This window comes from Penicillium samsonianum, assembly GCF_028829775.1.
Source record: "Penicillium samsonianum strain IBT 33392 chromosome Unknown utg000007l_segment0_segment0, whole genome shotgun sequence".
NCBI lineage: Eukaryota > Fungi > Ascomycota > Eurotiomycetes > Eurotiales > Aspergillaceae > Penicillium > Penicillium samsonianum.
In genome coordinates, this window is record NW_026643265.1 from 5,090,576 (window position 1) to 5,115,399 (window position 24,824).

The following is a 24,824-nucleotide window of genomic DNA, read 5'->3' on the forward strand; positions in this document are numbered from 1 at the left end:
CATCTCACGGCATGGTTAATTAACCGCAATGACTCAAGCGCTAGTTTCGGGATGTTAATTCTACTGACGCCGTATGAAGAGATCTTGATTCTAACAAGATTTGCTGTATTGTGCACCGAAGATTTGAGAATATGCACCAAATTAGGGACCTACTACATAGTAGGGATGACGTCGTTTCTTGACGACCTATCCAAGCAATGAGCTCTATCATTACAAACAAAGGCAGAAACAATAAGTACTAGATATTATCGTAAAGCTGTCGGACAATCTTGCCACAGATAAATGTAAAATCTGATTTTCTCTTCTTGTACCTGCATTGACTATGTACAAATAACCCCTTGCAGCATCTACCACCTCGCGCATACCAAACAATCGCCGCGCTGCCAGAGAACGTAGAACAAATGGGATTGTTTCAGCCCGCGTATGCTCGACTTCCCCAATGATAAGCTGTCACTTAGAAGCTTCCCCAGTAGTGCAAATCATAATCCACACCACCTGGGCGCCACAGAGGAGCTGGGCTATAGACCGGAATGGGAGATGCAGCTGTAGAAAGATTAGTTACCTGATAGGAAAGAAAAAGAAAAGAAACGGGCAAAGAGCTTACTTCCATAGCCCGTACTAGGTACAGCCCAAGTAGGAGTCGCGGGGGCCTTCCAGCCAGTTGGGGATGCTGCAATAGTGTAGGTGCTGGAATAGGGTGAAGGTGATTCTCCATTACCGAGTGACTTGATACCATTACTTGACCCATAGCTGTCATCCCCAGTGCCAAAGATGTTGCTGATCTTGTTTACAACCGAAGTACCCGATTCTGTCCACACTGTGAAATCTTCGACGGTGACATTGGTAGCAAATGTGAGATCATTCGCAACGAGGTAAAGGGGAGGGCGTTGTGCTCCATTGGCAACAGAGCCTGATAATTTTGTAAGAATATCGCCAGATCCAACATTTGTCAACGACATACCAGAGAAATTTCGGAAAACCAAGTTACTCAATGCAACAGCACCAGTGTCAGGCTCAAAGGTATTCTGCCAGTATTGGTTGATATCCAACCCATAAAGACTTCCCAAAGAGCGGAAATTCGAAAAGGTGATGTTTGTAACGTAGCCTGATCCACCAGGATATGTTTTGATGAAAGCGATGTTGTTACCTTGGATAATGCTGATATTGCGTGCTTCCTAGTGCAATGTTAGCTCTTGATGGGATATTCACACGTGGTTGGAACTGACGATGTTGGATATTTCGGCAGACACATTCAGACTGCCAATAGATATACCAGAGCCTGCTTGATTGCACACCAGGTTCTCAACCAAGGCATGGTGAGAAGGGCTTTTCACCGAAACACACTCGTCACGATTGGTAACCTACAATAATTAGTTCGGGTGAAACATAAAGATTGCAACCTGAGACGCATACCTCATTGTCGTGTATCCAATAATTCGTTCCAATGGCATCAATACCATCATAACTGCCCAGGTTTGCTCCCCGGATGGTTAAATGGTAGGCTTCAACATTGACAGCAAAGTCCAAGATAATGTGAAACTTGGGGCTGTCGACTAGAATCAAGTCATGGACTGAGGCGTTGGTCGGAGAGATCAAACGTATCAAGCGCGGGCGATCCGTGCTAGAATTTTAATTCCTGTGTTAGCCTCACAGCCTTTCAAATAAATGATCTATGACTTACTTGTTGAGATTTCGGTAGAGATAACCCTGTCCTTGAAACGCGCCTTTGCCATTGGAAGAATAGAACTCGAAATCCACAGCTGTTTTGTCAACATTAAGCTCCAAAGGTATCTGGAAATGTGAACTCACCATTGACAATAACGAGCACATCTAATAAAAACTTATTATCACCCTCCCCGTTGATAGTTGCATTGATAATCTCTGTGCCTGCAAATCCTTGGAGTACCAACTCACGCGCAATATTCCAGTCACCGCCATATGCAGCTGTGATCAGCCCATCCAATTGCAATGCCCAATTGGTGCCATTGATGAGAGTCACACCTCGCTCGATCAAATACTCTCCTTCGGGTACAATTAGACGGCCACCCGGATTTTTGCGAACACAGTTCGAGAAAGCCGTCTCCAGTGCAGTGGATATGTCAGTCTTGTTATCAGCTACAGCGCCATAATCAAGAATGTTGCATTCGACTGTTTTATGTTGAAGGTCGGTTGTTGGACCAACGGGGCCAATGAGTTGGCCTGCAGTGATACGCAACAAGGGTAGCAAGAGCAAACCGGTGAATCTCATCTTGAAGTGATGAATAGGTGCAATTCAATTTCTTGTCACTCTTGGTTTCTATCTTATTATATTTCTAGTTAGGGTTCTACCTTTAGTATACAATCCGTCTGTATAGGGTCTTCAGTCCCTTCAACACAATATCTTTAATACAAGACGCCATAATTCCTCCATGAACTAGTATCCACCGCGATTCGACATTGCCATGTGACGAGTGAGACAAATCCACTCCAATAATTTAGTCGGATAATACCGTTAGATTATGAGGGAAATATTCCCGAGCTGTCCAGATAGGGTATTATATCTCTATCAAAGAAGTGGGTTGTGTAAGGGAAGTTGGGAGGATTGCCAAAGAGCTGTGCGGATGACAACATTTGCAATTTAAATTTTGATCAAAGTCTTCGAGACACTAAGCATTAGTGACATAGTATTCGACCATTTACTAGCAAGCACATCATCTTAGTGTCAGATCGCGCTTATAGCAAGCCTAACAAAGATAGGCTAGTTCCAAATGGAGTAAATCCACCAATGACACAAGAGGTACAATAACAAAATATCTTTCCAATCGGTGGTTTTTCTCTCTCCACGTCCCCATTAAAACAGTTGCTCGTAAAGGGTTTACTCGAGTGATCTATAGGGTCATCATGTCAAATAGAAAAAATGTGCTGTTGATGGTCGCCGATGATCTCGGTAAGCAACTTGGTTGTTACGGGGCATCAACTATCAAGACACCCAATATCGACCATCTCGCTGCAGAAGGTACCAAATTTGAATATGCCTTTGCAAGCACCGCGTCCTGCAGCGGCAGCCGCTCCGTAATCTATACCGGCCTGCACACCCACCAGAACGGCCAGTACGGACTTGCCAGTCACCGCCATCATTTTGTCACGTTTGATCATGTTGAAACTGCACCAAAGCTGCTGAATCAAAGCGGATATCGGACTGGTATCCTGGGAAAGATTCATGTCGGACCGGTGGCAGTCTATCCCTGGGAGGTCTCCAAGGAGAGTGAAACGAGGGATGTGGCTGTGATCGCTGATCAAGCCAATGACTTTTTCCAAGAGTCTCGGGAAGATGAAAGGCCTTTCTTCTTAACGATTGGTTTCCATGATCCACATCGTGATCGCACACGAGGTGGATTTGGCAACGACCAAGAATACGACCCCCGAATCAAGAAGGGCTCCTACAGTAGTGATACTGTCGAGATTCCATCCTTTATCAATGACTCTCCCGGTGCCCGGTTCGAGTTGGCTGAGTACTATAACTCAATTCATCGCCTGGACCAGGGTATCGGTTTTGTTTTGAATGCCCTCGAAAAGGCTGGCTTGGCTGAATCAACTCTCGTCATCTTTATCAGCGACAACGGCCCACCTTTCATCAACTCCAAAACAACTCTTTTCGATGCGGGTGTGCGTTTGCCCCTTATTATCAAGCATCCAAAAGTCCAGCCCGTGGTCAACTCTGACATGGTCTCATACGTCGATATCCTCCCCACCTTGCTTGACTATGTTGGGCATCCGGGCGTAGTAGACCCAGCGAAGAAGCGCCTTGGACGATCCTTGCTCCCTATCCTTGGAACCGACGCCAAAATATCAGAGTGGAACCAAGTATTCGGCTCGCATACTTTCCACGAAGTGACGAACTACTGGCCGACAAGATTCATTCGGGATCGACGGTACAAATACCACCGAAATCTGGCATGGCGTCTAGACTTTCCCTTTGCCGCTGACATCTATGGGTCTCTTTCTTGGGAAGATATTCGGAACTCATCAGATAGTGAGATTATGATCGGGGAGCGAAAGCTCAAGGATTTCTTTTTCCGCGCACCAGAAGAGCTGTATGATTTGGAGAACGATCCAAATGAGGTGGTCAATCTTGTCAAAGACCCGGAACATGCTGCTGTGCTGGATGATCTGAGGACGAGACTGGAGACATGGCAGCGACGGACAGAGGACCCTTGGCTGTACCGGGACGGGGTATCCACATGGTTTGTGAGATACCATTTCCCAGCTGGATTGAAAATTCCTGATCGTTTGGACTTTGATGCGGAGCAACCAGGCAATCAGAATCAGAAGGCGTTTGTGGGGAATGTGCCATGGGGTGCTGATGTTGATCAAGTCAAGAAGGATACAGTTGCTTAGAAATGTGTTATAGGCCGATTCTCGCAATCGTACACCTAGCCTGTTATACTAAGTCCTTTAGTAGTCTTTCTTCTATTAGGTATAGCTCCTTTATCTACCGTAGTAGTCATAGTTCAATGCCATGATCTAACTTACTGGACTCGTAAACTATATATATTTCGTTACATCATATAATACTCGCTATGCTACTATATCGTAGGTGTCGAGTGCCAGGCACTATCTAGTCCATATGCAGGAGGAAAACAAGAAAAATAATCTTCCCCTTTATCATTAGCCATCCATACGGAAACAATCAGATCATTCATACTTACAGGCCAACAGGACTATCTTCATCCCGTCGTATCCAATTGGCATTGGTTAAAGATGCAGGACGGTAAAAACACCGACAAGCGATGCCCCGTTGTTGGTAGCGAGAGCATATAGGTAGTACATGGTCGCACCGTACTTTGTCTTTGCGACAAGGCTCACAGGATGCAAGTCTGCCATTCCGACGCCGAGAGGTCCTAGTAGGGCATTAGGGGAGCTTTTTAGTATGAGAGGAGGCCACGACATCTGGGAAGATCCTTTTTCTCTATTTCCCTATCCTCACCCAAATCACAGAAGTCAATATATTATTTTGTTTTACTCCACAGCACAAACAAGGACAGAAAAGGCCATAACCGGGCAAGGAGGATAACATCGACAGCCCTGGAGGGCCTCCAGAGTTCTCGGAGTTCTCGGAGTTCGACCCCCGCAATTTCGGAATTACTACATGCTATACTCCTACTATATCGCCTGGAGAGAACTCAATGTCTAGTGCCTCATTAGAACCAGCCTTCCTAGGAACAGTAGTAGTGCGGTTACTGTCGGTGCCTATAAAAGAACATGAGGCAAGATGGCACTAAAGATATTAATAGAATGAACGATCTGCCATGTTCTAACCATGGAACCTTGGAAGAGCTGATTGGATACACCTAGATGTATTTTTTCATCTTTCATGTTAATGATACATAATAATTGTAATATATTACATCACTCTCACCGACCTCTAGGGGTCGGGAGGTCTGAGAGGTGCATGGGTCATGTCGTTCAGTTCCTTTGTATGAAGTGCTGCTCCACCGAGAAGTACGTACTTTTGATATCAGTCCATGGTTTCAATTCAGAAGAGGTCAATCAGATCCTCTCTACGCGTAGCTCGATCCATCATTACCATCCCTGCTCTCCCCTCATAGCCCACCTAAACAGCGCCAGAGGATGTCCGAGTCACTCATACTCGATTGCTGGTGGCGCTGATGGCACCCAACTTGATATGTTATCCGTTGCGATTATTAGTCCACGTTGTCAGGCTTTGGCGCGATAACAAAGAAAGTGACTCATGTGGTTGCCCGAGAGATGATGCCCTGGGGTCTTGGCGAGCATTGCATGCATCCGTACGGAGTACTCGAGCTCGGACTGTTAGCAGCGATAATGACCAACTTGGCCTTGCCTGAATGCAGTTTTCATGATAGTCGTGGCACCCAGATGATATTGTTGGATTTCATCGCCAGGGTGAGCCTCTGTAAATAACCTGTTTTCACCTGTTGGGCCGCCGTGCCTGATGATAGAGATGTGATGTCGGAGACATGTGCATATTAGATGCCCAAGTCAGGCTTCAAGTACTTGAGAACTCCAAGAAATGCAAAGTAATCTGGATTGATGTGGATGCAGAGTGTACTCCGTACGTACACTATGGAGATCTCAATTAAGTGTGGAGAAGGAATTACATTATTCCTATGTGAAGCCTGAGGCATCCATCCCCTTACCGGGAACGGTTGGTTCTTTCATAGGCCTCATGCGATATCAACAGGTTGTCCCCAGCAGAACTGTTGTGGAACAATAAAAACAAGTTATACAACCTCCTTATTTCAGCAACTCCCGGATTTCTTTTTCCTCTTCCAGAAAGTCCTTACTCTTCGTATTGCTCCAGCCCCCAAAGCCGTTGCGTATTTTTAGATACAGTAAGGGGATCCGCATTCCCTAACAAGAACAACTTTGATTTAAGGTCTGCAACCATCACTTTTGTCAATTTCCTTTCTCATTCCGACTTTCATACCATTGTTTCCGATGAATCTCCAATTTCGAACAACCATGTGGCCCGCAATCAATCTGTGACAGCTTTCAACTGCATTCCTGGTCTTCGATCTTCCCATACAAGCGCTCTCCACAAGGTGTCCACTAGGTTTTGACCGCTCCTAATTTACACTTGCAACCCTGAAATCTTCTTTTCTCTCCTCCCAATTGAAGTATAATAGGGGGTTATATACGTTTTATTTTCTTATACATTCACCAACGTCGGACTTGGGACCTTTCACCATGTCAGCAACGCCTCGAAAGCCTGGAACACCCGGCAGTTCCAGCAAATCATCAACCGCAGATCCGCACTCCAGCAACGGGTCCACACGAGGGCATGCACGCTCGCCCAGCGCAACCAACGGTCTCAACCGTTCCCCCTCCTTAAGAGGTTCAACTCCCGTCTCCGCGCGCGCAGCTGCAAGAAAACCTGGCCGTTCCAACCTCAGCATGTCAAACGTACCAAGGGTTTCCAACGACCCCTCCGAAGAAGAGGCGCGGGCTCAGAATGCCGCCCTCATCGAGGAACTGCGGGAACAGCTTCAGAAGGCCGAAAATGCCTCCGAACAATACCAAAAACAGCTCGGCGTTCTGCAAATGCGCCTCGATGAAGCGATCAGTGAACAAACCAAGTTGGAGGACCAGGCTCATGAGCGAGACAGTCGGATCGAGGCCCTCAACAGTGACATTCGGGACCAGGGTCGTCAGATCCGGGATCTGGAACAAAACCACGAGTCGGAGCGGAACGCTATGCTCCAAGAGAAAGAACAACAGACTAGTCGGGAAGAAGAAATGCAGGCGACTATTCAACGGCTGAAGGACTCGATGGCACAGAAGGACATGCGCATGAACGCAGAAGGGGATCGCAACCAAGTCTCCCGATCTTGTAAGACACCCATGCTTCTACAAACACCGATGATTAGATTCAGAGACTAACCCCCGCTATAGCGAGCTTCCGCAACCGATCTTCCCCGGACCTGGATGGTCAATTTGCGCCCTCCTCGCACATCGAGCGGAGCCCGTCCCGCAACAACTCTACCCTTCTCCTCCAGAAAGACAAACTCATCGAGTCATTACGCCTCGAACTGGCCGAATCACAGATCAAACTGGTGGAGATGGAGAACGGTGGCGGTCGTCAGCGAGAACTGGAGAAAGACTTGCTCGAGGCCCGCGTGGCTAACGCTCGCTTGATGGAAGACAATGAAAGCTATCAACTTCTTCTCAGCGAGAAGACTCTTACTGGGGACTTTGCCAAGGGCGAGTTCATGCGAGATGCCAACCCCGCAAAGGAGTCGGCAGGTGGACTGGGGTCCTTAGCAGATGAGCTTGAATCTGTGGATGAGGCGCCCGAAACCGATGCAGCACAACCGGACGGAGAGGTGAAGGCTCTGAAAGATCAGAACAAGGCCCTCACACTCTATATAGAGCGCATCATCAGCAGATTGCTTATGCATGATGGATTTGAGCATATTCTGGACCGGAACGAGGATGAGGAAACCTCTACCACGAAGACCGGGGGCAGTGAAAAGGAGCTCCCACCAACTCCCCCGGAGAAGGATGATGGTTCGTCACAAAGTCTCCTACAACGAGCGAAGTCGGTTGTCGGTGGTCCAAATTCCCGCCCTTCAACCCAACCTCGGTCGCGTCCAACCAGCATGTTGCCTCCACCGCAACCCTCACAGAACAACCCCAACGAGAACCCCAACACTGCGCCAAGCATTCCCTTCCGTACGCAGTCTGTGAGAGCCAGCCACCGCCGCAGCCGCTCGGAACAAGTCGACCCAAATGCCGCCAGTGTCGTTGGTCACATGTACCGCGGCGGACGCAACTCGGGCGGACCTATCAGCCCGACTGCAATGGGACCCGGATCCCGCCAGAGCATGTTCTCAGGAGCAGCTAGCTATATATCCAGCATGAGCCGCGCACCGTCCATGTCCAGCCAGCCAGATCGGACCGGTCGCAGCACCTCCCCTAGTGTCACAAGTGATCCTCACGGAGACACAGCCTCCACCGGGGCTACCTCCAGCCCTCCTCGATCCAGTGGCGGCATGAACAACTACACTGGAGCGGTGATGCAACAGGACAAGTTGCGCCCTCTACGTCTTGTCAGCGAAACCGCTAGAGTCAAGGAGGAGGAGGAAGCGGCACGCAAGAAGGCGAACCGCGCGAGCTGGATTCCCTGGTTGAATCGCGCCAACACCGATGAACCAGCGCCGCAGTAGGCCTTGTTCTCCGGGCAGTATGATTTGATGTGATCTTTAACTGGTCATGGACCATATTTTTAACATACCCATCCCCTCCCCCCCCTATGATGCACATAACGCAATCTCATGCCTTGAAAACCTCGCCTCTATTTCAAGGACTCCAACTTCTTATGTTTCCTTTGACGCGATCTGATCACGATGTTTCCCCATGCGATGTGGTTTCTAACGGAGTCTCATACATCATGGTTTTTGTTTATCTTGATATATATTATTCCCCATGTATCCTTCACGATGATGTCTTTCCACTCATTTTATGTCATATCCCAAATCTTGAGGTGTATATCTTATTCCAGTATTGTAGTATGGCAATTCAGCAAAGAGCCAACTATCACACCGATATACAGCAAATGAGTAGAACACAAATAATTAGAAGCCGAATGAGTACGAGTGCCAAGGGAGATAGGAATAAAGACGGATTATTCCCAATCACGTACGTTGAGTCCGCACTTCACCCGCATAGTGTATGGAGCTTGAAGGCGGAACAACATTAATGCGTCTCCGCCTCCGGCCAGATTGGCGGTTGAGAGCATCAACAATCACAAGGACAGTATTTCCCCAATTGCTCCCAACACAACAATAATCACCATGCCCGGCTCTCTCTCCCTCTTCTCCGTCAATGCGGTCCTCGTCATGTCCGCTGACGATGGCTCCCGCATCTATGCGAAGTACTTCTCGGCACCACACGCCCCCGCCGGCGCCGCACCGAACTCGACTGATTACCCTGGTGCCAACCCCTATCCCACCGTGAAGGAGCAGCGTGCCTTCGAGAAGGGCCTCCTTGAGAAGACCAACAAGTCCGCTAGCGATGTGATCCTTTACGATAACCGCATTGTGGTCTTCAAGATGGAGAGCGACGTCATGATTTACGTTGTTGGAAGCGCCGACGAGAACGAGGTGCTGCTGTACAATGTCGTGCTGTCACTACGGGATGCTCTGGGAATCTTATTCAAGTATGTTATGTTTTGATCCGAAGCGAGGAATTTGGTCGGCCCGTGCTAACAAGATCGTTCATCAGGGGCGCAACCGACAAGCGCACTATCGTCGAGAACTACGACCTCGTCTCCCTGACCATTGACGAGACCATCGATGACGGAATTATCCTCGAGACAGACCCGGTTATGATCGCTTCGCGTGTCAGCCGCGCACCGGCTGCTGATGCACCCAACATGAAGAATATCGATCTCACAGAACAGGGTCTAATGAACGCCTGGGAGTTCGGCAAGCGGCGTCTTGCGGAGGGATTGCGACAAATGTAAATGGGACATCGATATTTGTCTTGCGTTTGAGGGCTATGATGTGTTTTCGCCCTCTTTGGAGCATTTCTTGACTGTTTTTCTTTTCCACCCGCTTTTCTTCCTGGCTGGTCCTGGCGCGTTATGGTTTTTTTTTTTTTTTGTCTGCCCAACTTGGTTGTTTCCAGGCATTGATGACATAGACCTGTTTCTTTTCATTCTAGCATCTTACAAAAGGTCTTGGCTACACCATTGTGTTATGTTCGATATTGACAATGTTGGGCCGGGACACCGCATAATTCATGATCCTATGTTCGAGAGACTAATATGTGCAACGAAAAAATCAATAGCCTTGTGGGCATTTCCAAAGATGTTTATTCCGCCTTAAAACCTGAGGGACTCGTGTGTATCCTTGCCTCTCTTCAAATTGTGACACAAGCTTGGACAGCTTTGCACTATATTACCCTAGGAAATAACTTCCACTAGTAGTCCATTTGTCTGCTATCAATCCATTCAACCAAGTGGAAGAACCGGCCTGTTCTTCGGCGGAGTAAACATCAATTATTTCTCTCGAAGAACCGAAAAGCCGAGGATCTAGCTTTGAAATGGTTTCGTCATCGAGTTTCTCCAAAGCAAGATCCCCGGGAGTTCGGCCTTCTACATCAAGAGCATTCGGGTCTGCATTTCCGTGATCAAGGAGTGCCTTGACCGCATCAGAGTGACCATTCATACTGGCCAGATGCAAAGGGGTGAGCCCCATTGTATCGGGGGTCTCAGGATTGGCGTTGACGACCGTAAGCAGAAAGATCACGGTCGACGTGTGTCCATTCAGAGCAGCTCGATGTAAGGGAGTCCATCGTAGGGAATCCCTCGAGTTGACATTGACCTTGTCAGAATCAACTGACCGTTGTTCAATCCACGCACGGTCGTTTTGAGCGGATAGTTGTAGGCGCTGGGGGTGAGATCCCTCAAACATCATCATGTCATTCATCTTTGCGCACTCTAAGAGCACTTTAATCATTGCACCGTGTCCTTCGCCTGCAGCAATATGCAGTGCATCCAAAGTCATATCTCGTTCCGTTGATGTCATGTTGCCGGAATCAAGCAAAATCTTGATCAAAGATGCATATTGTTTCTTTTTCGCGGACCATGACAATAATTTGTCGATATCTTCGTCATTAACGTTGAGGCCCAAAGGTATCCTGCGATCCAAGAGTCTGAGTAATAACTTGTGTATAGCCTCGGGGAGGTCAAAGGCGTGCACGGCATGGTATAGCCAGAATGATACTGCATATTTGTGGAAGTAGAACTGCTCCTCTACAGAATGGCCCTGGATCTTCGTCTCTGCGATAACTTTTCCAATATCAAAACCAGACGTTTTTCGGGATCGAAGGAGTTTGATTGCCATGTTTCGCACACCAGTTGATGATTTGAGTGTTGAGAGAATCACCTCAGAGGGTACCGACGAGGTTCGCAGGTGAGGTGTTACGGTCTTTGAAACTTGAGTTTCAAACACGCTATAGTTGAGGTAGGTGACAATGATGCTTGCCATCATTTGATGAGCGTCATCAACATTGACTAGGGTTTCGGTCGAATCTTTGAATTCACCAAGGAGGAACTGTTTTACACTGTGGTGAACAAGATGTATAGTAAGCTCCTCCTCATCAATGGCAACGAGACTGCCACAAGAAGCCAAGGTGTTGTGCATATTGTTGAGAAGCCTATCTGAATTCCAGTCCAAATCACCCGGTACAACACATAACGCTTCGCGTAGTTGCTGGAGTGTGAGTGGAGTTTGGGCCACAGTCAGAATGGCCAATATCTCCTTTTGGCGGGTATGTTGGGACTTTGTTCGTAAAGTACGAGAGAATGTTTCTGAGAGATCTTTCGGTAGGTCAGCAAGACCTTGGCGGATCTCCTCGTCACTTTCCATGGCGCATAAAGACTCGATTTGGAGGGCTACCCAAAGGAACATCCCCTGTGATCCTTTCAAGAGAGCGTCTTGAATTTCCAGGATCAGAAGAGGACTGCCAATAGTGAGCTGTCCAGATTCGATTCGACTTTCCAATTCTGTTTCAATGAAATCCTCAATGTCGGGTGTATTGTTTGGAATTGCTGTAACAACCGGCGCAGCAAGTCGCGCAAAGTTAGTTTTGAGGGGGTTCTCGTTGGGATCCTCACGAAGAGACATGCAAAGTAGCATTGCAAATGTTTCACTTTGAAGATCTGATAGTTGCTGGATCAAGATGTCTCTTTGATGCACGTCGAGCTCGTCCAGCCCATCAACAACAAGGAAGAACCTTGTTGTTTGACGAAGGGGAGCAAGACAGCTTGAAAGAAGTCCCATTAGTCTCTCCATCGGTTCCAACTGATCCGTTCTATCCAAGTATTCTGCGGCAGCCGTGAAGTCTGCTATAGGGTATAACAACTGGCGAGCCAATGAGCCGATCACCTCCCGCGCTTTTAGACTCTCCGAGACGTCATGCCGGCAAAAGAAATATGCCACATGGGTCTTTTCATTCTGGATGTGGAGATCGTCCACTATATTGGCAAGCAAGACAGACTTCCCAGAGCCCAACTTCCCAGTGTAGACGAGAGTGGAAGAAAGTGGCATACTTTTCCAATCTTGATATTTGGGGCTCTCCCGAAACAGATTAGTGTTGCCCGATTTTCGAGCTTGCTTCCACGACACTGTGCAATCGTACTTGGAGCAGAAATCAAGTACCCGCTGTTTCGTTTGAATCGCTTGCTGGTATGCAGTTGATTTTTGGAATATCGACGAGACCGTTCTGAATCGCGAATTGTTTTCGGCTTCGTCCTCAATTCCCTTGGCCATCAAGAACACGACTTCATCTTTGATTGTCTTTCCCCAGGATTCTAGCTCTGATTGATATGTCTTCAAGTCCGATTCACCAAGCGCGGAGGTCAATTTCCCGAAAATTGACTTGCGTGTAAAAGTAGTCATTTCATGGCAAAGGCGTACGATCAAAATAAAATATTCACAAAGACAAGATTGTAAATCCTTTGACCGAGGATAAAGTAAAGCCATCTTTTCGTAGCGCGGGGCAAGACGGCCAGCAGTCATGAATATCTTCGACAATTGCTCAAGATAGGAGGAAAAGTCGAGGACTAGTAGAAGCGAAATCCGCACTATTGACCAGACACCACATGCAAGTAGATTCTGAGATCCACCAACAATGATATCCCCTAAAGCAGCGAATTGCTGGGTAGCTTGTAGGATGTTCATAAGTCGCGGTCCCAAGCACCGGCGTCTCTTCTCCGAGACACGATCAATCTCAGCGGTGAGTTCCATGACATCTTGAATACCAGGTGGAGATTCAATTGATTTAGTTCTCCAGGCACGGAAACTTGCTTTTTGCTCATTGGACAGTTCGGCTTCGAACTGTGACACAGCCTGTGCGAGGCGAACGTCCGGCTTCAAGCGTGGGGCCGAGCTCAACGATTGTGACATGTCTAGCATGCACTCCGACCTGATTCATGGAAAGTGCCGAGTGGAAGAGAGTAATTGTGACTAAGCACTCACCTACACCCTTTCCCGGTGTAGGTGAGCCCACACCTATTAACAAACCCATACCTGTTAACAAAAAAATCAACATTTCAATTTTAAACCTATTTTTTACCATCAAAACCATGCCGAATTCCTCCGAAAAAGAAGAGATTCTTCTCTCAAATGCCCTCGAATCCTATAAATCAGGCCAATTTACTAGTATTCAGGCCGCAGCCTCTCATTTTGGCGTCTCAAAGTGGAAGCTTCGAAACCGAAAGGACGGTAGAACAAATGGAAAAGGCCGTGCAGCTACCAAAAAGGCCCTAAATTCCTCACAAGAGGCCTCTCTTATTCGCTGGATTGAGCACCTTAATTCAGTATATACACCGCCAACTGCTATCGATATTGAGGGTGCTGCGAATCGTCTTTTACAACATTGTGGTTCCGACCGGCAGGTTGGCAAAATGTACGGCTATCAATTCATTCAACGCCTACCACCCCATATTACTCTACGCACACAAAAACCAATGGAAAAAGCAAGGATTGAAGCTGAATTACACAGTGATTTAGTTCATTGGTACCAGGTTTTTGGCCAGTTTCTTAAAAAGAATAAAATCCAGGCCCATGAACTATACAACTGGGATGAGACTGGCTTTCAGCTTGGTATTGGAACCAAGGAAAATGTTGCTTCCACCCGTAAATATGAGACTATTGCGACCGGTGGAATAGGCCAGAATATTACCGGCATTGAATGCATCTCTGCCGATGGCTGGGTTATGCATCCATGGTTTTTAATGCGTGGTTCCGAACAAATGGAAGATTGGTTCGATGGCGATGATGATCCTACCAACTATAGGGTTATTAAACCAACTGCTAAAGGCTGGACGGATGATAAAACTGCTATTCAATGGCTATTAGATTTCCATTATGCCACTAAAAAGCGAGTCGCTAAAGGCAGACCTAGGATTTTGGTTATGGATAATCATGGGTCTCATGGAACCCCGGAATTCGAACATATTTGCCAAAGCTTCAACATTATACCTTGGTGGTTTATACCAAAGTTAACACATCGATGCCAGCCTCTTGATGGCAAGCCATTCTCAGTTCTTAAACAAAAATTCCGAAAAAAGAACAATGAGATTGTACGATGGGGTGGAGATGTTGATGATAAACGACATTTTCTTCGAATGATCAAAACAGTTCGCAAAGACACCTTTAAGGCACAGACTATTAAATCATCATTTCGAGATACAGGTCTTTGGCCTTATGATTTACATATTGTTTGTGATCAAATTGATCCTGGCTGGGAAGATGAACCAGTCCTTGAGATATATGGTCATACGCCGTCACCAGACCGTGAATTTCCCAGTTCGGCAACGAATTCGCCGCCTAATTCAGATCAAAGATTCTCAAAGGTTGAGAATAAGGTTCAATTGATACTCGAGAACGATGAACCAGACCTTCCAAAGCTTCAAAAGCATATAGACCGTGCAATTCGTGGTGGTAAGCAGGCTATCCAAGACCTAGCACTTGCAAAACAAACGATAAAAAGGATGCAAAGCCACAAAATTCCTATCAAAAAATCTAAGCGCATGGTAAAAGGTGCTGCTAAGAGTCCATTATCATCAATTGCAGGCAATTCGAAGGTGTATCGGCGATGTACGAAGGAATCTAAATTGGATATTCGGCATGAGGCTGGGAACGCAAGGATTCGAGACTACTGGCATCGCGCGAATCAGGCTCTCAAAGAAAAAGAAGAGGCATCAGGGGATAGAGATTATCTTGATGTTAATAGTGAGCTATTTAGATATGTAGATCCAGATGGTATGGTGGCTGAAAAATAGGTTTAAAATTGAAATGTTGATTTTTTTGTTAACAGGTATGGGTTTGTTAATAGGTGTGGGCTCACCTACACCGGGAAAGGGTGTAGGTGAGTGCTTAGTCACAATTATGATTGGGATTTGGCCTGGTGCTGACATTTAAACTTGCCAAACATTCCAAGACATTTAGGGCGGGGAGTAGTACATACGCTAGCGGGGATGCTAGCGCAGTGCATATCATTGGGGTCTTTGGTCCTATTGGCTGTTATTGCCAGCAGAAAATTGGTTATGTATGTTGTATGTGAATTTTTAGATTATTACAGTCTAATGGTTATTTGAATAGGCACTTCTAGTCATACATTATATATAGAAAAGCTGTTTTGTACATATCGTCCTATTTACTGTCCTACATACAGATTGTGGCTGATTATTCTAAACAGATATTTATAAGCATCTGAAAAGACACTTGAAAAGACACTTGAAAAGACACTTGAAAAGACACTTAAAAACAAATCTCAAGGGATATTAAAAAGACATCAAAAAGACATGCTGATTGTTACACAGTAAGGTGGTAAGGCCAAATAACGAGAACGATGGGCCCTTCATGCTAAGCTCCCTAGGAGCTAGCTGATAGTAAGATGAGGAGTTGTCAGAAGAATAAAACCCACCCTCCCAGTGACGCCTTTCCCGCTGACCAGAGAACTAGACCAGTTCCACGAGACTGGGTTGGGGCGGGGTTGCGAGGATGTCTTTGCCTTGATATCGTGCTTCTTCTCTCCAGCTACAATCGCATTGGTGTATGCAACCGGCTTCCAATCTGGATTTGTCGTTTGGGATGGGTCCTGTATATATGTTCAGCATATTGAGCGTATATCTCATGCGCGTTCAAGATTCTCTTACTATGTGCGTATCCGAACAACGGCCCAGGATTAGCTGCTCCTAGGCGTTCATTCGAACGGCCCTGCAACCCGGTCTTGCCTCCTAATACCAATTGTCCCTAGGATCTTGACCTTTCTGACAGTGTGTTCCCAGTGCCCTAGCTATCGAGAGTGCCTGAAAGGTAGCTACTGGCTTCGCCAGTATGCGACGCGGATGGGCGGCTCTCTGGGTTGAGGCTTGGCGTGATGCAGTTATTGCTCGACCAAGGCGTTCATTCAAATGACCTTGTAACACGGTCTCGTCCTCGAATATAAACCTTTCCTCGCATATAGGGTTTTCTGGTCCTTGGCCAACAATAGTCACAACGAGGGTATCATTGTTCCAAAGTGGTTGGGTTTGACGAGGAGAAGACGGCAATGACCTCCCGTTTGAAGTTGGGCCATGGTATCAATCTGCCAACCAAATCGACTGGGTGTATTGCGCTACCGGTGGCATGGTTAGACCCTACTCGGAGGGGTGGAAGAGGTTCAAGAAGCAGTTCTCGGGCTGCCAGATGGATGGTCTGAGCCATTTATTTTTCGAATCGAGTTCGTTGGCTTTGGGACGTGATGGTCTAATAATACTAATATGTTAGTCCCATGTCAGATTTTGTTGACCCTAGAATCTCACAAGATTTGTCAATTGATGAATAGAGTAAGAAAAGATGGAAAGTGAAGATGGAGTGAATATGAAGTGAATATGAAGTGAATAGGAGGAGCGAGAACCTGTCTGAGTCAGTAGCTACATAGCTTGCTTCTTCTTATTCTCTCCTTCCTTTCCCTAGGAGATGCTCGATAGCAAACATAGTCATATTGGTCTCTCATTTTCGGCAGGTTTGGACATATAGTGGTAGGAGGTGTAAGAGGCGTGCTAACGTTTGCACTATGACATGATCACCCTGAGCTTATTGTTTTATCACAAATGAAGGTTGCTTATGGGCAAAAGGGAGATTTCCAATTTCCCCACCCGTTGCCTCCTAAGACTTGATGAATCCAAAGGAGGGCAAAATTTCCGCAAGAGCTACCGCAGCAGCGGGGAGATTCTTAATTTCAATGTTGTTAATTGTACGATAGAGTAAGATTTATCGATTAGAATTATCTCTAAAAATAGAGGCTATTTTATCTTATGTTCGAGAGACTAATATGTGCAATGAAATCAGACTTTCCAGTCCGAGATATCACCATTGAAATTTTTGTTCCATAGGTAAGATCGAGGGGGCCTAGCAAGATCAAAACGTGGCAACCACTCTATGCCGAAAGTGCCTTTAGCCTTGAAACTCTCTGCATCCCGGAAACCAACAAAATAACTGTAGCAATACGTTAGTCGAACCCCCAAGATCATAAGTATGATGAGCAGCATACAGAGCACCGGTATCCGAATCCCAGACTAGAGTACCAGGCCTGGCCCTTTCAGGGAAATACCCCATGTTCTTGGCCTTCCTAATAATAGTGATTCCATATTAGCATTATCCTTGGCAATTGCAAGGTGTTCGACTCACGGAAACTCTCGAAGGAAGACCTCACGGACACGCTTTCGTTCCTCACGGTCCATATCCCAGTACACAAAAGTAGATTTGAAATCTCCTAGGCGTTCTCCAGGGACCTTCTCCCATACAATCCATGTAAGATGTCCTCTAGGAACTGCCCCTGAGCTACTATCCTGAGACCCTTGCTTATATGCTAGTAGTAGAGGTGTATTTTGTGAGCGTTTTTCTTTGAGAAACTTGTATGCCTTCAGCTCGGGGGGTGTGAATTCAGTCGCTTCTCGGGTGCGGATAGCTCGGTCCGCATCCTCATAACAGGTGTGTGGAACTTGGGCATAAACGCGCATAAAAGCCTCTTGTCCACTTGCAGCATTGTGGCATTCGAACAGAACACATGCGTAAGAGTCGAGAGACCGGTCTGCGCATTGGTAGCTATGCTTATTGACCAGTCTGTCGATTACCCATTCCGAGCCGGTGGACATGTCGAGGGTGACCTTGTCGCCTGGATCTAGCCCCTCAGGGAACCATGAGCGCGGGACATGGTCGTCGTCGTCGTCCATGATAATTCGATGAGAGATAAAAGTGCGAAAATTATGAGAAGGTTAGAAAGCAGAAGAAAGGTGAGTTGGAAATGAACAAACTTGGTGAGGAGGATGAAGAGTTCAAAATGAAAACAAATTATGGCACTTGGTCACATGCTCTATTTGCATATACTGATGCGCACATATGTATCTAGGTAGAGACCAAACGAACGAGAACCGTGGTCTACGAGTAAACAACCCAAACACAACACGACCAACGTATCTATTCTCTTCTGTTGCGATTTCCATCTTCGCCATCAGCACATCAGCACATCCAATCCCCATTCACATTGTACACAGCTCCAGTCCAAAATCTCGCCTCCTGGGTCAGAAGAAATGCAATCACAGTTGCAATCTCCACGGCTCTGCCTGTCGTTTATTTGTCGTCTTTTGCAACCCGCGCTTCACATCTTCGGGGTCTCCACCGGTGAAGAGGAGTATATTGACAGAGCCTAAACGGTTGGTTAAATGATATCGAACCCTGTCGCAGAAGATAGGCTTAACTGGTGAAATAAAGTTAACTAGAATATGTTGCTTCTCCTTTGCTGCCGTCTGCACCATCCCAAAAACATCTTCTTTGCTGCCGCAGTGGGCCGAGACACCGGGGGCACCCATTTGACCAAACACACTTGCAGCAGAGATCTATCCCAAACGAGATTCAGTAATTTGCATTTTAGATTCGACCTGCGACCAGACTCACGATGCTACCACCGGGCCTCATGGCTTTAACCTCGGCCCTCAGGCAGAAGAACACCCCCGCGCATATTTACAGTAAATGTAAAACCCCAATCGTCATTTGTCTCTTCTGTGATTGGAGCAGCAGGCGTGATCACTCCAGCCATATTTACACCACCGTCCCGCTTGCCTAATTTTTCGACAGTGGACTGGATTCTTCCATCCACTGATTTGCTGTTGCGCATATCGGTAACTGTGGACATATGCCTATCTATACTTGGGAGAGACTGGATAGCCTTGTCCATGGCCTTCTTATTTATATCAGCGAGAGACATTTATCGCGCCTCGACTTGCGAGGAGCTGTGCTGTGGCTAGCCTCATTCCAGACTGCGCCCGTGATAGCGATCTAAGAGAGACCCGTAGACATCATTGGATCAGAATATATACCTATCGATGGATTGCTGATTAAGGATTACCACTTTATCATCGAAAGATGCCATTCCTTTATACTGGACGTTGTATCTTCACTGATGATGATAATATTGGTTCAAATGCAGTGAGTGGGGAAAACAATTGCCGGGAACTACACGCTATCGGATATATTTTTATAAGATAATTTGGATTTCACCTACAAAATACATGTAGATAGTCCGATGTAATAGGGAAGTGACCGCGCACCGTCGAAACAGGCAGGTTTCCGCTATCGGCGATCCACCGATCCACTTCCCCCGCAGACTCCTCTGTACAACACCTTCCTTGTTCAATCACCAAAGGATGACAGATTCACGTCGAGAAAGTATGCACGAGTCTGTCACTCATACGCGTTCGTTTACAGGGTGTGCCACAGTAGGTTGTTATCATCTCCGTATAATGCTTTACTAACCTGAAATATAGTGCCGAAGTCGACATGTCAAATGCGACGAAGGACGCCCAGAATGTTCAATGTGTCAATACTTCGGCTTAGATTGCGGAGGATACAAGAAAGATATCTTCTTTGACTTCGAGGGCTCACCTCGCAATCATGGGGTCCGGTTTCGTCGACCGTTATTTTCACTGAAAGAAAGAGAACGCATGAGTCAATGGCTTGTCTCGAGTGCTCCTCCAAAAACAACTCCCCGGATTATATCACATATTGATGAACAATGCGAAAGAGCAACTATTTCGGATGAGATCGAGATCCACCGAGGTCCGTTCGGGGCGTTTAGATTGAACCAAGATCAGGAGACCTTGCCTTGCGAACCAACTGTGGACATCCACGAAGAGAGACATTCCAGTTCTCCAGAAGATGTGATCCCACTCAGCAATTCCTACTTAGCTTCGTCTGATATGCATCTGTCGCCTTGGTCCCAAGCCTTAATGCAGTTCACATTTGATCAACCAGAGAATGTTCCCAGTCCGCCTTCCCCGGGATTTTTAGACGCCATGATGGATCAAGATTGCATGGGAGATGATGCAGCACCTCATGGATGTTTACCCACGTCATGCTTTCCAGATCAATCTTACAATAATCCCATATCACCTACCTCTTTCACTTCCTCTATGGGTACGACAAAGGCCGTACCCCAAGATGCCGTATTCCTTCTCAAGCACTATGTCTCGGCTGTAATTAGCCTGATGACCCCCCTTCGACACTCCAAAACCCCCTGGCACGTCCTTTTTATACCTCATACCAAGAGCTGCCTCGCTGGCTTGGCTCTAGGCGATGGCATGAGTGATGCCAGTTTGTGTGCATTCTACGGAACATTAGCTATAAGTGCATTCAGCCTTGGAGGAGTCTCTCGATCCCAAATCTGGAGCGAAAAAGCCATAATTTACAAACAGAAAGCGCAGCAACATGCAAGAATGATGCTCATGACCGCCTACAATGTTCCCAAGGTTGCCAAGTACAAGTCAATCTTGATGGCATTGCTTACCATGGTCCAAGTGACAATGTTCTCGGGGAACCGAAGGCAATCGGAATATTATTTTCTGGAAGCAGAAAAGTTCATTCGTTTAAGAGGACTTCCGCGCAAAAAGTCTCGAAAAGTGCGGTTACTACATCACTGCTATGTATTTGAGCGTATCATCCATGAGAGCGTCTTCATTTGTGGAGCGAACTCAAGACAGCGTCATCGCGTTCACGCGGCCATCGAAACAAGCGGGTTAGGAAACTACAGCCTTGACAGCCTATCATTTCGTCTATCGGGTTGGAAGAATTTGGATCAAGAAATGATGAGAGTGCGCGGACAGGAGGAAGGCGAGAATGATCTGCACCTTGAAAGACCTGGCTTCTGGTCTAACACTCTTTACCCGGAGATATTTGGTATCCCTGAGCCTTGGGTTGTTCTTCTATCTCAGATTGTTCGACTGGGGAAAGAAAAGGATGCCGCAGAAGGGGATGATGCATCAAGCTGCATCGGCCTGAAAGAGTTCATCGGCCGGGCGAAGACTCTCGAGGACTACATCAACAACCTGCCACTACTCAGCCTGGCGAATATCCACTCTGAACTAGACCATGAAATCATAGAAAATATGCTCAATGCCATGCAGAATGCACTGGCAATATACTTCTACCGTCGAATCCACGATGTGGATGCTTCGTTGCTACAGCAAAAGGTCATGCGCGTGATGGATCATCTACTACGCTGCGAGGACACAGACTCAACTGTGGTACATGGCTCGGCAGGGTTTATCTGGCCTGCGTTTATTGCAGCCTGTGAAGCCGAGGATCTATCGGTTCAGGTATCATTCTCTGATTGGTTTGTGAATTCGGCACGCCGCAGTGGCTTGTCATGCTTTACTGAGACATTGGCTAATATTCAGCGAATCTGGCAAGAGAAGACTTGTGCGAATGGGAAGAGTATAACTTGGTTGGATCTCATGAAAAGCACTATGCCATTACAACCACTGTGTTGATTTGAGACATGATGCTCTGGGGAAGAAATCAGTCTATAAACTTAGTTTCGTGATCACCTATCATTATTGTGTACTTGGATGTCCAAACTTTTGTAAATAAGCATATTAACATGATGAAATAAGACTAAAATGAAGTGGACTTTTTTGATCTATCTCTTTTCTCCGTTCTAATTCCAAATCCAACGTTGTCACTTCCGTCCACTCTGCCTGCGGAATGCTCTCTCAAATCCAAGGCGACAATCACCTGTAACACCCCCGCACTGAGGATATACATCAGCAGCAAGTACGTGTTAGTCCACTACATAATTCATACAGATAGGAAAGCAAGTACGACGTGCGTTGTCATACGTGGGTTGCACGGCTATCATCAGCACGCGAGTTAGGCAAGTCTCCGCGACAACCCCACATGGATCAAAGTAGGAAGTATATCTCCTTTTTGGGGAGAGATACCGTGTTGCCATTGCTATTCACTCAAGTCGTTCCGTGGAAATTATATAAACCATCAATCTTCGATTTCTTTGTTCATTCTACCTACAATCACCCTCCCTGCTGCGTGCATCAAGAGACAAACAAACTACCCGAACCGCCACAGATCACCCGAAATGGACGTACCTGGAATTGCCCTTATCACAGGCGCCGCCTCGGGCATTGGCCGCGCCTGTGCAAAGACATTCGCCAGAGATGGCGCCTCAGGAATCGCTCTACTCGACATTAGCCCCGAGGCCCTGTCGGCCGTCAAAGCCGAGATCAAAGAGCAACAACGCAGACAAGGATCCAAGCCATGCCGAGTCATAACCTACCCCACCAATATAACAGACGAGCATCGCGTCAACCAAGTCGTGCAAGAAGTCGCGACGACATTCGGCCGACTCGACTATGTCGTCAACGCAGCCGGAATCGCCATGAAGCACGCAGGCGGAGCGGCATTCTGCGAAACAGCGGATTGGGAGCGCATCTTGAACGTCAATCTCACAGGCACATTCTTCGTTCTGCGCGCTGCTGCCAAGATCATGTTGAAGCAGGAACCTATCCGGTCCTCGATTGATGGCAGACCACTACAACGTGGCTCAATTGTCAACTTCTCGTCTATTCAGGGTGTCGCTGGAATTGCGTTGTCGACTGCGTACACTGCCACAAAGCATGCTGTTATTGGGTTGACGAGGACTGCCTCCGAGGATTATGCTAAAGATGGCCTGCGTATTAATGCTATCTGTCCTGGGTATACTGAGACCCCGTTGACGACCAAGTCACCTCAGATCCTGGCGGCCATGAAAGAGAAGGTTGCTAATGCGGTTCCAATGGAGCGTATGGGTCGGCCGGAGGAGATCGCCGATGGTGTTGTTTATTTAAGTGGTGGGCGGGCTTCTTTTGTTGCTGGAACGGCGTTATTCGTGGATGGCGGGTACACCCAGCGATAAGTTAGGATTTATTTATAGATATGAATAACCTTTACAATCATCGACTTGCTCTCTTTCTTTTTCATATCACAAAATCATGCGCCAACAGAGATACGCGGTAACATTTTCACCAGGGCGGGTCGGCCGGTGTGACATCACCACTTGCGGTGTAGGATCTACCTACTTCTTTTTTCTTCCTTTTTGAATGCCGAGGTCGTTTTAGAACATAAATTTGGCCAATCATTTCTTCCTGAACATAAGCAATTGATGCACTCACATCAGCTGAGTCCTCTATAAAGACTGGAGTTCCCTCCAATTCGGGCCAGCAGCTAAAGTATGACCAAGTCCAGAAGACTGGTCACCTCGTATATTCTCAACACTCGTCTCTCATTCCCCATCTTTGCGATTGGTCATTCAAACACCTTTTGCGCTGCTTCAAAAAGTCCAATTCAAAAAGAACGGCATTTCACCAACCAGCCGAGGCTCACCGGCTGTTCATTTCGCAAACAACGACTATTTGCCTATTACAATTCCAAGTCGTATCAAAAAGCAGATATGAGCACACACCGTGCCCCAATAGCGTCTCAGCGCGTGGACGCTCCGCTCACTCAATCAGCCACGTTTCTTGTTCTGTCCGTTACCGACAAGCCTGACGCCATTGAAAATTTGCGCTCCACACTAGCAGGCGTAGACAGCCTAGCGAAAAATGTATCCATCCGCGACCTCAGCGCGCAATTTGCGTGCACCGTTGGCATTGGAAGTGACATCTGGGATCGTCTGACGGGTCTTCCCCGACCCTCAGAACTGCACCCTTTCCGCGAGATCAAAGGCGCAAAACACACCGCGGTCTCGACAACCGGTGATCTGCTTTTCCACATTCGCTCCGAGCGCAGAGATATCTGCTTTGAATTCGAGCGTCAGTTGATGGATCAACTGGGCGACTCGGTCTCTGTCATTGATGAGACGGTCGGGTTTCGCTACTTCGATGTGCGGGATCTTCTTGGGTTTGTGGATGGCACGGCTAATCCAGTTGGATTGGCGGTTCCGGATTCAGTTCTGATTGCAGAGGAAGATGATGCTGCCACTGGTGGTAGCTATATCGTTGTACAGAAGTACACTCATGATCTACCCGGATGGAAACATCTCTCGACAGAACAGCAAGAGATGATTATTGGCCGCACCAAGATAGATAATGTTGAGTTGGATGATGCCGAGTCTGGACAGCGCTCTCACAAGACACTCAACACGATTGAGGATGAGGATGGGAATGAGCACGATATTCTTCGTGATAATATGCCCTTTGGATCTCCTGGTGCTGGCGAGTTTGGGACGTACTTTATTGGCTATACTCGTCGTCTTTGGGTTATCGAAAGAATGTTGGAGCGTATGTTTGTTGGAGATCCACCTGGGCTGCATGATCGCATCCTTGATTTTTCGAAGCCACTTACTGGGACAACATTCTTTGCTCCATCAGCTAGTTTATTGGCTAGTTTGGGGTCTGACTGAGATTGATCCTTTGTGATTGTGGTTTTTATAATGGACAGTGTATGTACCAAATGTGAAACAATGTGTTTCAATGGTTATAA

At 47.0% G+C, this 24,824-nt stretch overlaps 10 protein-coding genes across 10 annotated transcripts; 6 read left to right on the plus strand and 4 right to left on the minus strand.

The window, feature by feature from the left end:
- Nucleotides 1-454: 454 nt before the first annotated feature.
- On the minus strand, nucleotides 455-2,248 carry N7471_012817 (putative rhamnogalacturonase; the record flags this gene model as incomplete). The annotated part of the gene is made up of 6 exons (XM_057285536.1): nucleotides 455-543; nucleotides 605-1,175; nucleotides 1,227-1,361; nucleotides 1,414-1,621; nucleotides 1,682-1,760; nucleotides 1,810-2,248. 6 exons carry the CDS (start codon nucleotides 2,246-2,248, stop codon nucleotides 455-457), a joined length of 1,521 nt encoding a protein of 506 aa, XP_057131802.1.
- Nucleotides 2,249-2,880: 632 nt separating this feature from the next.
- N7471_012818 (sulfatase family protein) lies at nucleotides 2,881-4,377 on the plus strand (the record flags this gene model as incomplete). Its single annotated transcript, XM_057285537.1, has 1 exon — nucleotides 2,881-4,377. The coding sequence occupies one exon, from the start codon at nucleotides 2,881-2,883 to the stop codon at nucleotides 4,375-4,377; it is 1,497 nt and encodes a 498-aa protein (XP_057131803.1).
- Nucleotides 4,378-6,708: 2,331 nt separating this feature from the next.
- Nucleotides 6,709-8,687, plus strand: N7471_012819 (uncharacterized protein; the record flags this gene model as incomplete). Its single annotated transcript, XM_057285538.1, has 2 exons — nucleotides 6,709-7,351; nucleotides 7,414-8,687. 2 exons carry the CDS (start codon nucleotides 6,709-6,711, stop codon nucleotides 8,685-8,687), a joined length of 1,917 nt encoding a protein of 638 aa, XP_057131804.1.
- A 627-nt stretch (nucleotides 8,688-9,314) lies between these two features.
- On the plus strand, nucleotides 9,315-9,985 carry N7471_012820 (coatomer subunit zeta; the record flags this gene model as incomplete). Its single annotated transcript, XM_057285539.1, has 2 exons — nucleotides 9,315-9,679; nucleotides 9,745-9,985. The coding sequence occupies 2 exons, from the start codon at nucleotides 9,315-9,317 to the stop codon at nucleotides 9,983-9,985; spliced, it is 606 nt and encodes a 201-aa protein (XP_057131805.1).
- Nucleotides 9,986-10,421: 436 nt separating this feature from the next.
- Nucleotides 10,422-13,433, minus strand: N7471_012821 (uncharacterized protein; the record flags this gene model as incomplete). The annotated part of the gene is made up of 1 exon (XM_057285540.1): nucleotides 10,422-13,433. The coding sequence occupies one exon, from the start codon at nucleotides 13,431-13,433 to the stop codon at nucleotides 10,422-10,424; it is 3,012 nt and encodes a 1,003-aa protein (XP_057131806.1).
- Nucleotides 13,434-17,362: 3,929 nt separating this feature from the next.
- N7471_012822 (uncharacterized protein) lies at nucleotides 17,363-18,250 on the minus strand (the record flags this gene model as incomplete). The annotated part of the gene is made up of 3 exons (XM_057285541.1): nucleotides 17,363-17,513; nucleotides 17,569-17,646; nucleotides 17,706-18,250. 3 exons carry the CDS (start codon nucleotides 18,248-18,250, stop codon nucleotides 17,363-17,365), a joined length of 774 nt encoding a protein of 257 aa, XP_057131807.1.
- A 363-nt stretch (nucleotides 18,251-18,613) lies between these two features.
- Nucleotides 18,614-18,992, minus strand: N7471_012823 (uncharacterized protein; the record flags this gene model as incomplete). The annotated part of the gene is made up of 2 exons (XM_057285542.1): nucleotides 18,614-18,913; nucleotides 18,972-18,992. 2 exons carry the CDS (start codon nucleotides 18,990-18,992, stop codon nucleotides 18,614-18,616), a joined length of 321 nt encoding a protein of 106 aa, XP_057131808.1.
- Nucleotides 18,993-20,485: 1,493 nt separating this feature from the next.
- N7471_012824 (fungal specific transcription factor domain-containing protein) lies at nucleotides 20,486-21,841 on the plus strand (the record flags this gene model as incomplete). The annotated part of the gene is made up of 1 exon (XM_057285543.1): nucleotides 20,486-21,841. The coding sequence occupies one exon, from the start codon at nucleotides 20,486-20,488 to the stop codon at nucleotides 21,839-21,841; it is 1,356 nt and encodes a 451-aa protein (XP_057131809.1).
- A 602-nt stretch (nucleotides 21,842-22,443) lies between these two features.
- Nucleotides 22,444-23,259, plus strand: N7471_012825 (SDR family NAD(P)-dependent oxidoreductase; the record flags this gene model as incomplete). The annotated part of the gene is made up of 1 exon (XM_057285544.1): nucleotides 22,444-23,259. One exon carries the CDS (start codon nucleotides 22,444-22,446, stop codon nucleotides 23,257-23,259), a length of 816 nt encoding a protein of 271 aa, XP_057131810.1.
- Nucleotides 23,260-23,793: 534 nt separating this feature from the next.
- Nucleotides 23,794-24,744, plus strand: N7471_012826 (Dyp-type peroxidase; the record flags this gene model as incomplete). The annotated part of the gene is made up of 1 exon (XM_057285545.1): nucleotides 23,794-24,744. The coding sequence occupies one exon, from the start codon at nucleotides 23,794-23,796 to the stop codon at nucleotides 24,742-24,744; it is 951 nt and encodes a 316-aa protein (XP_057131811.1).
- Between the last annotated feature and the right edge of the window lie 80 nt (nucleotides 24,745-24,824).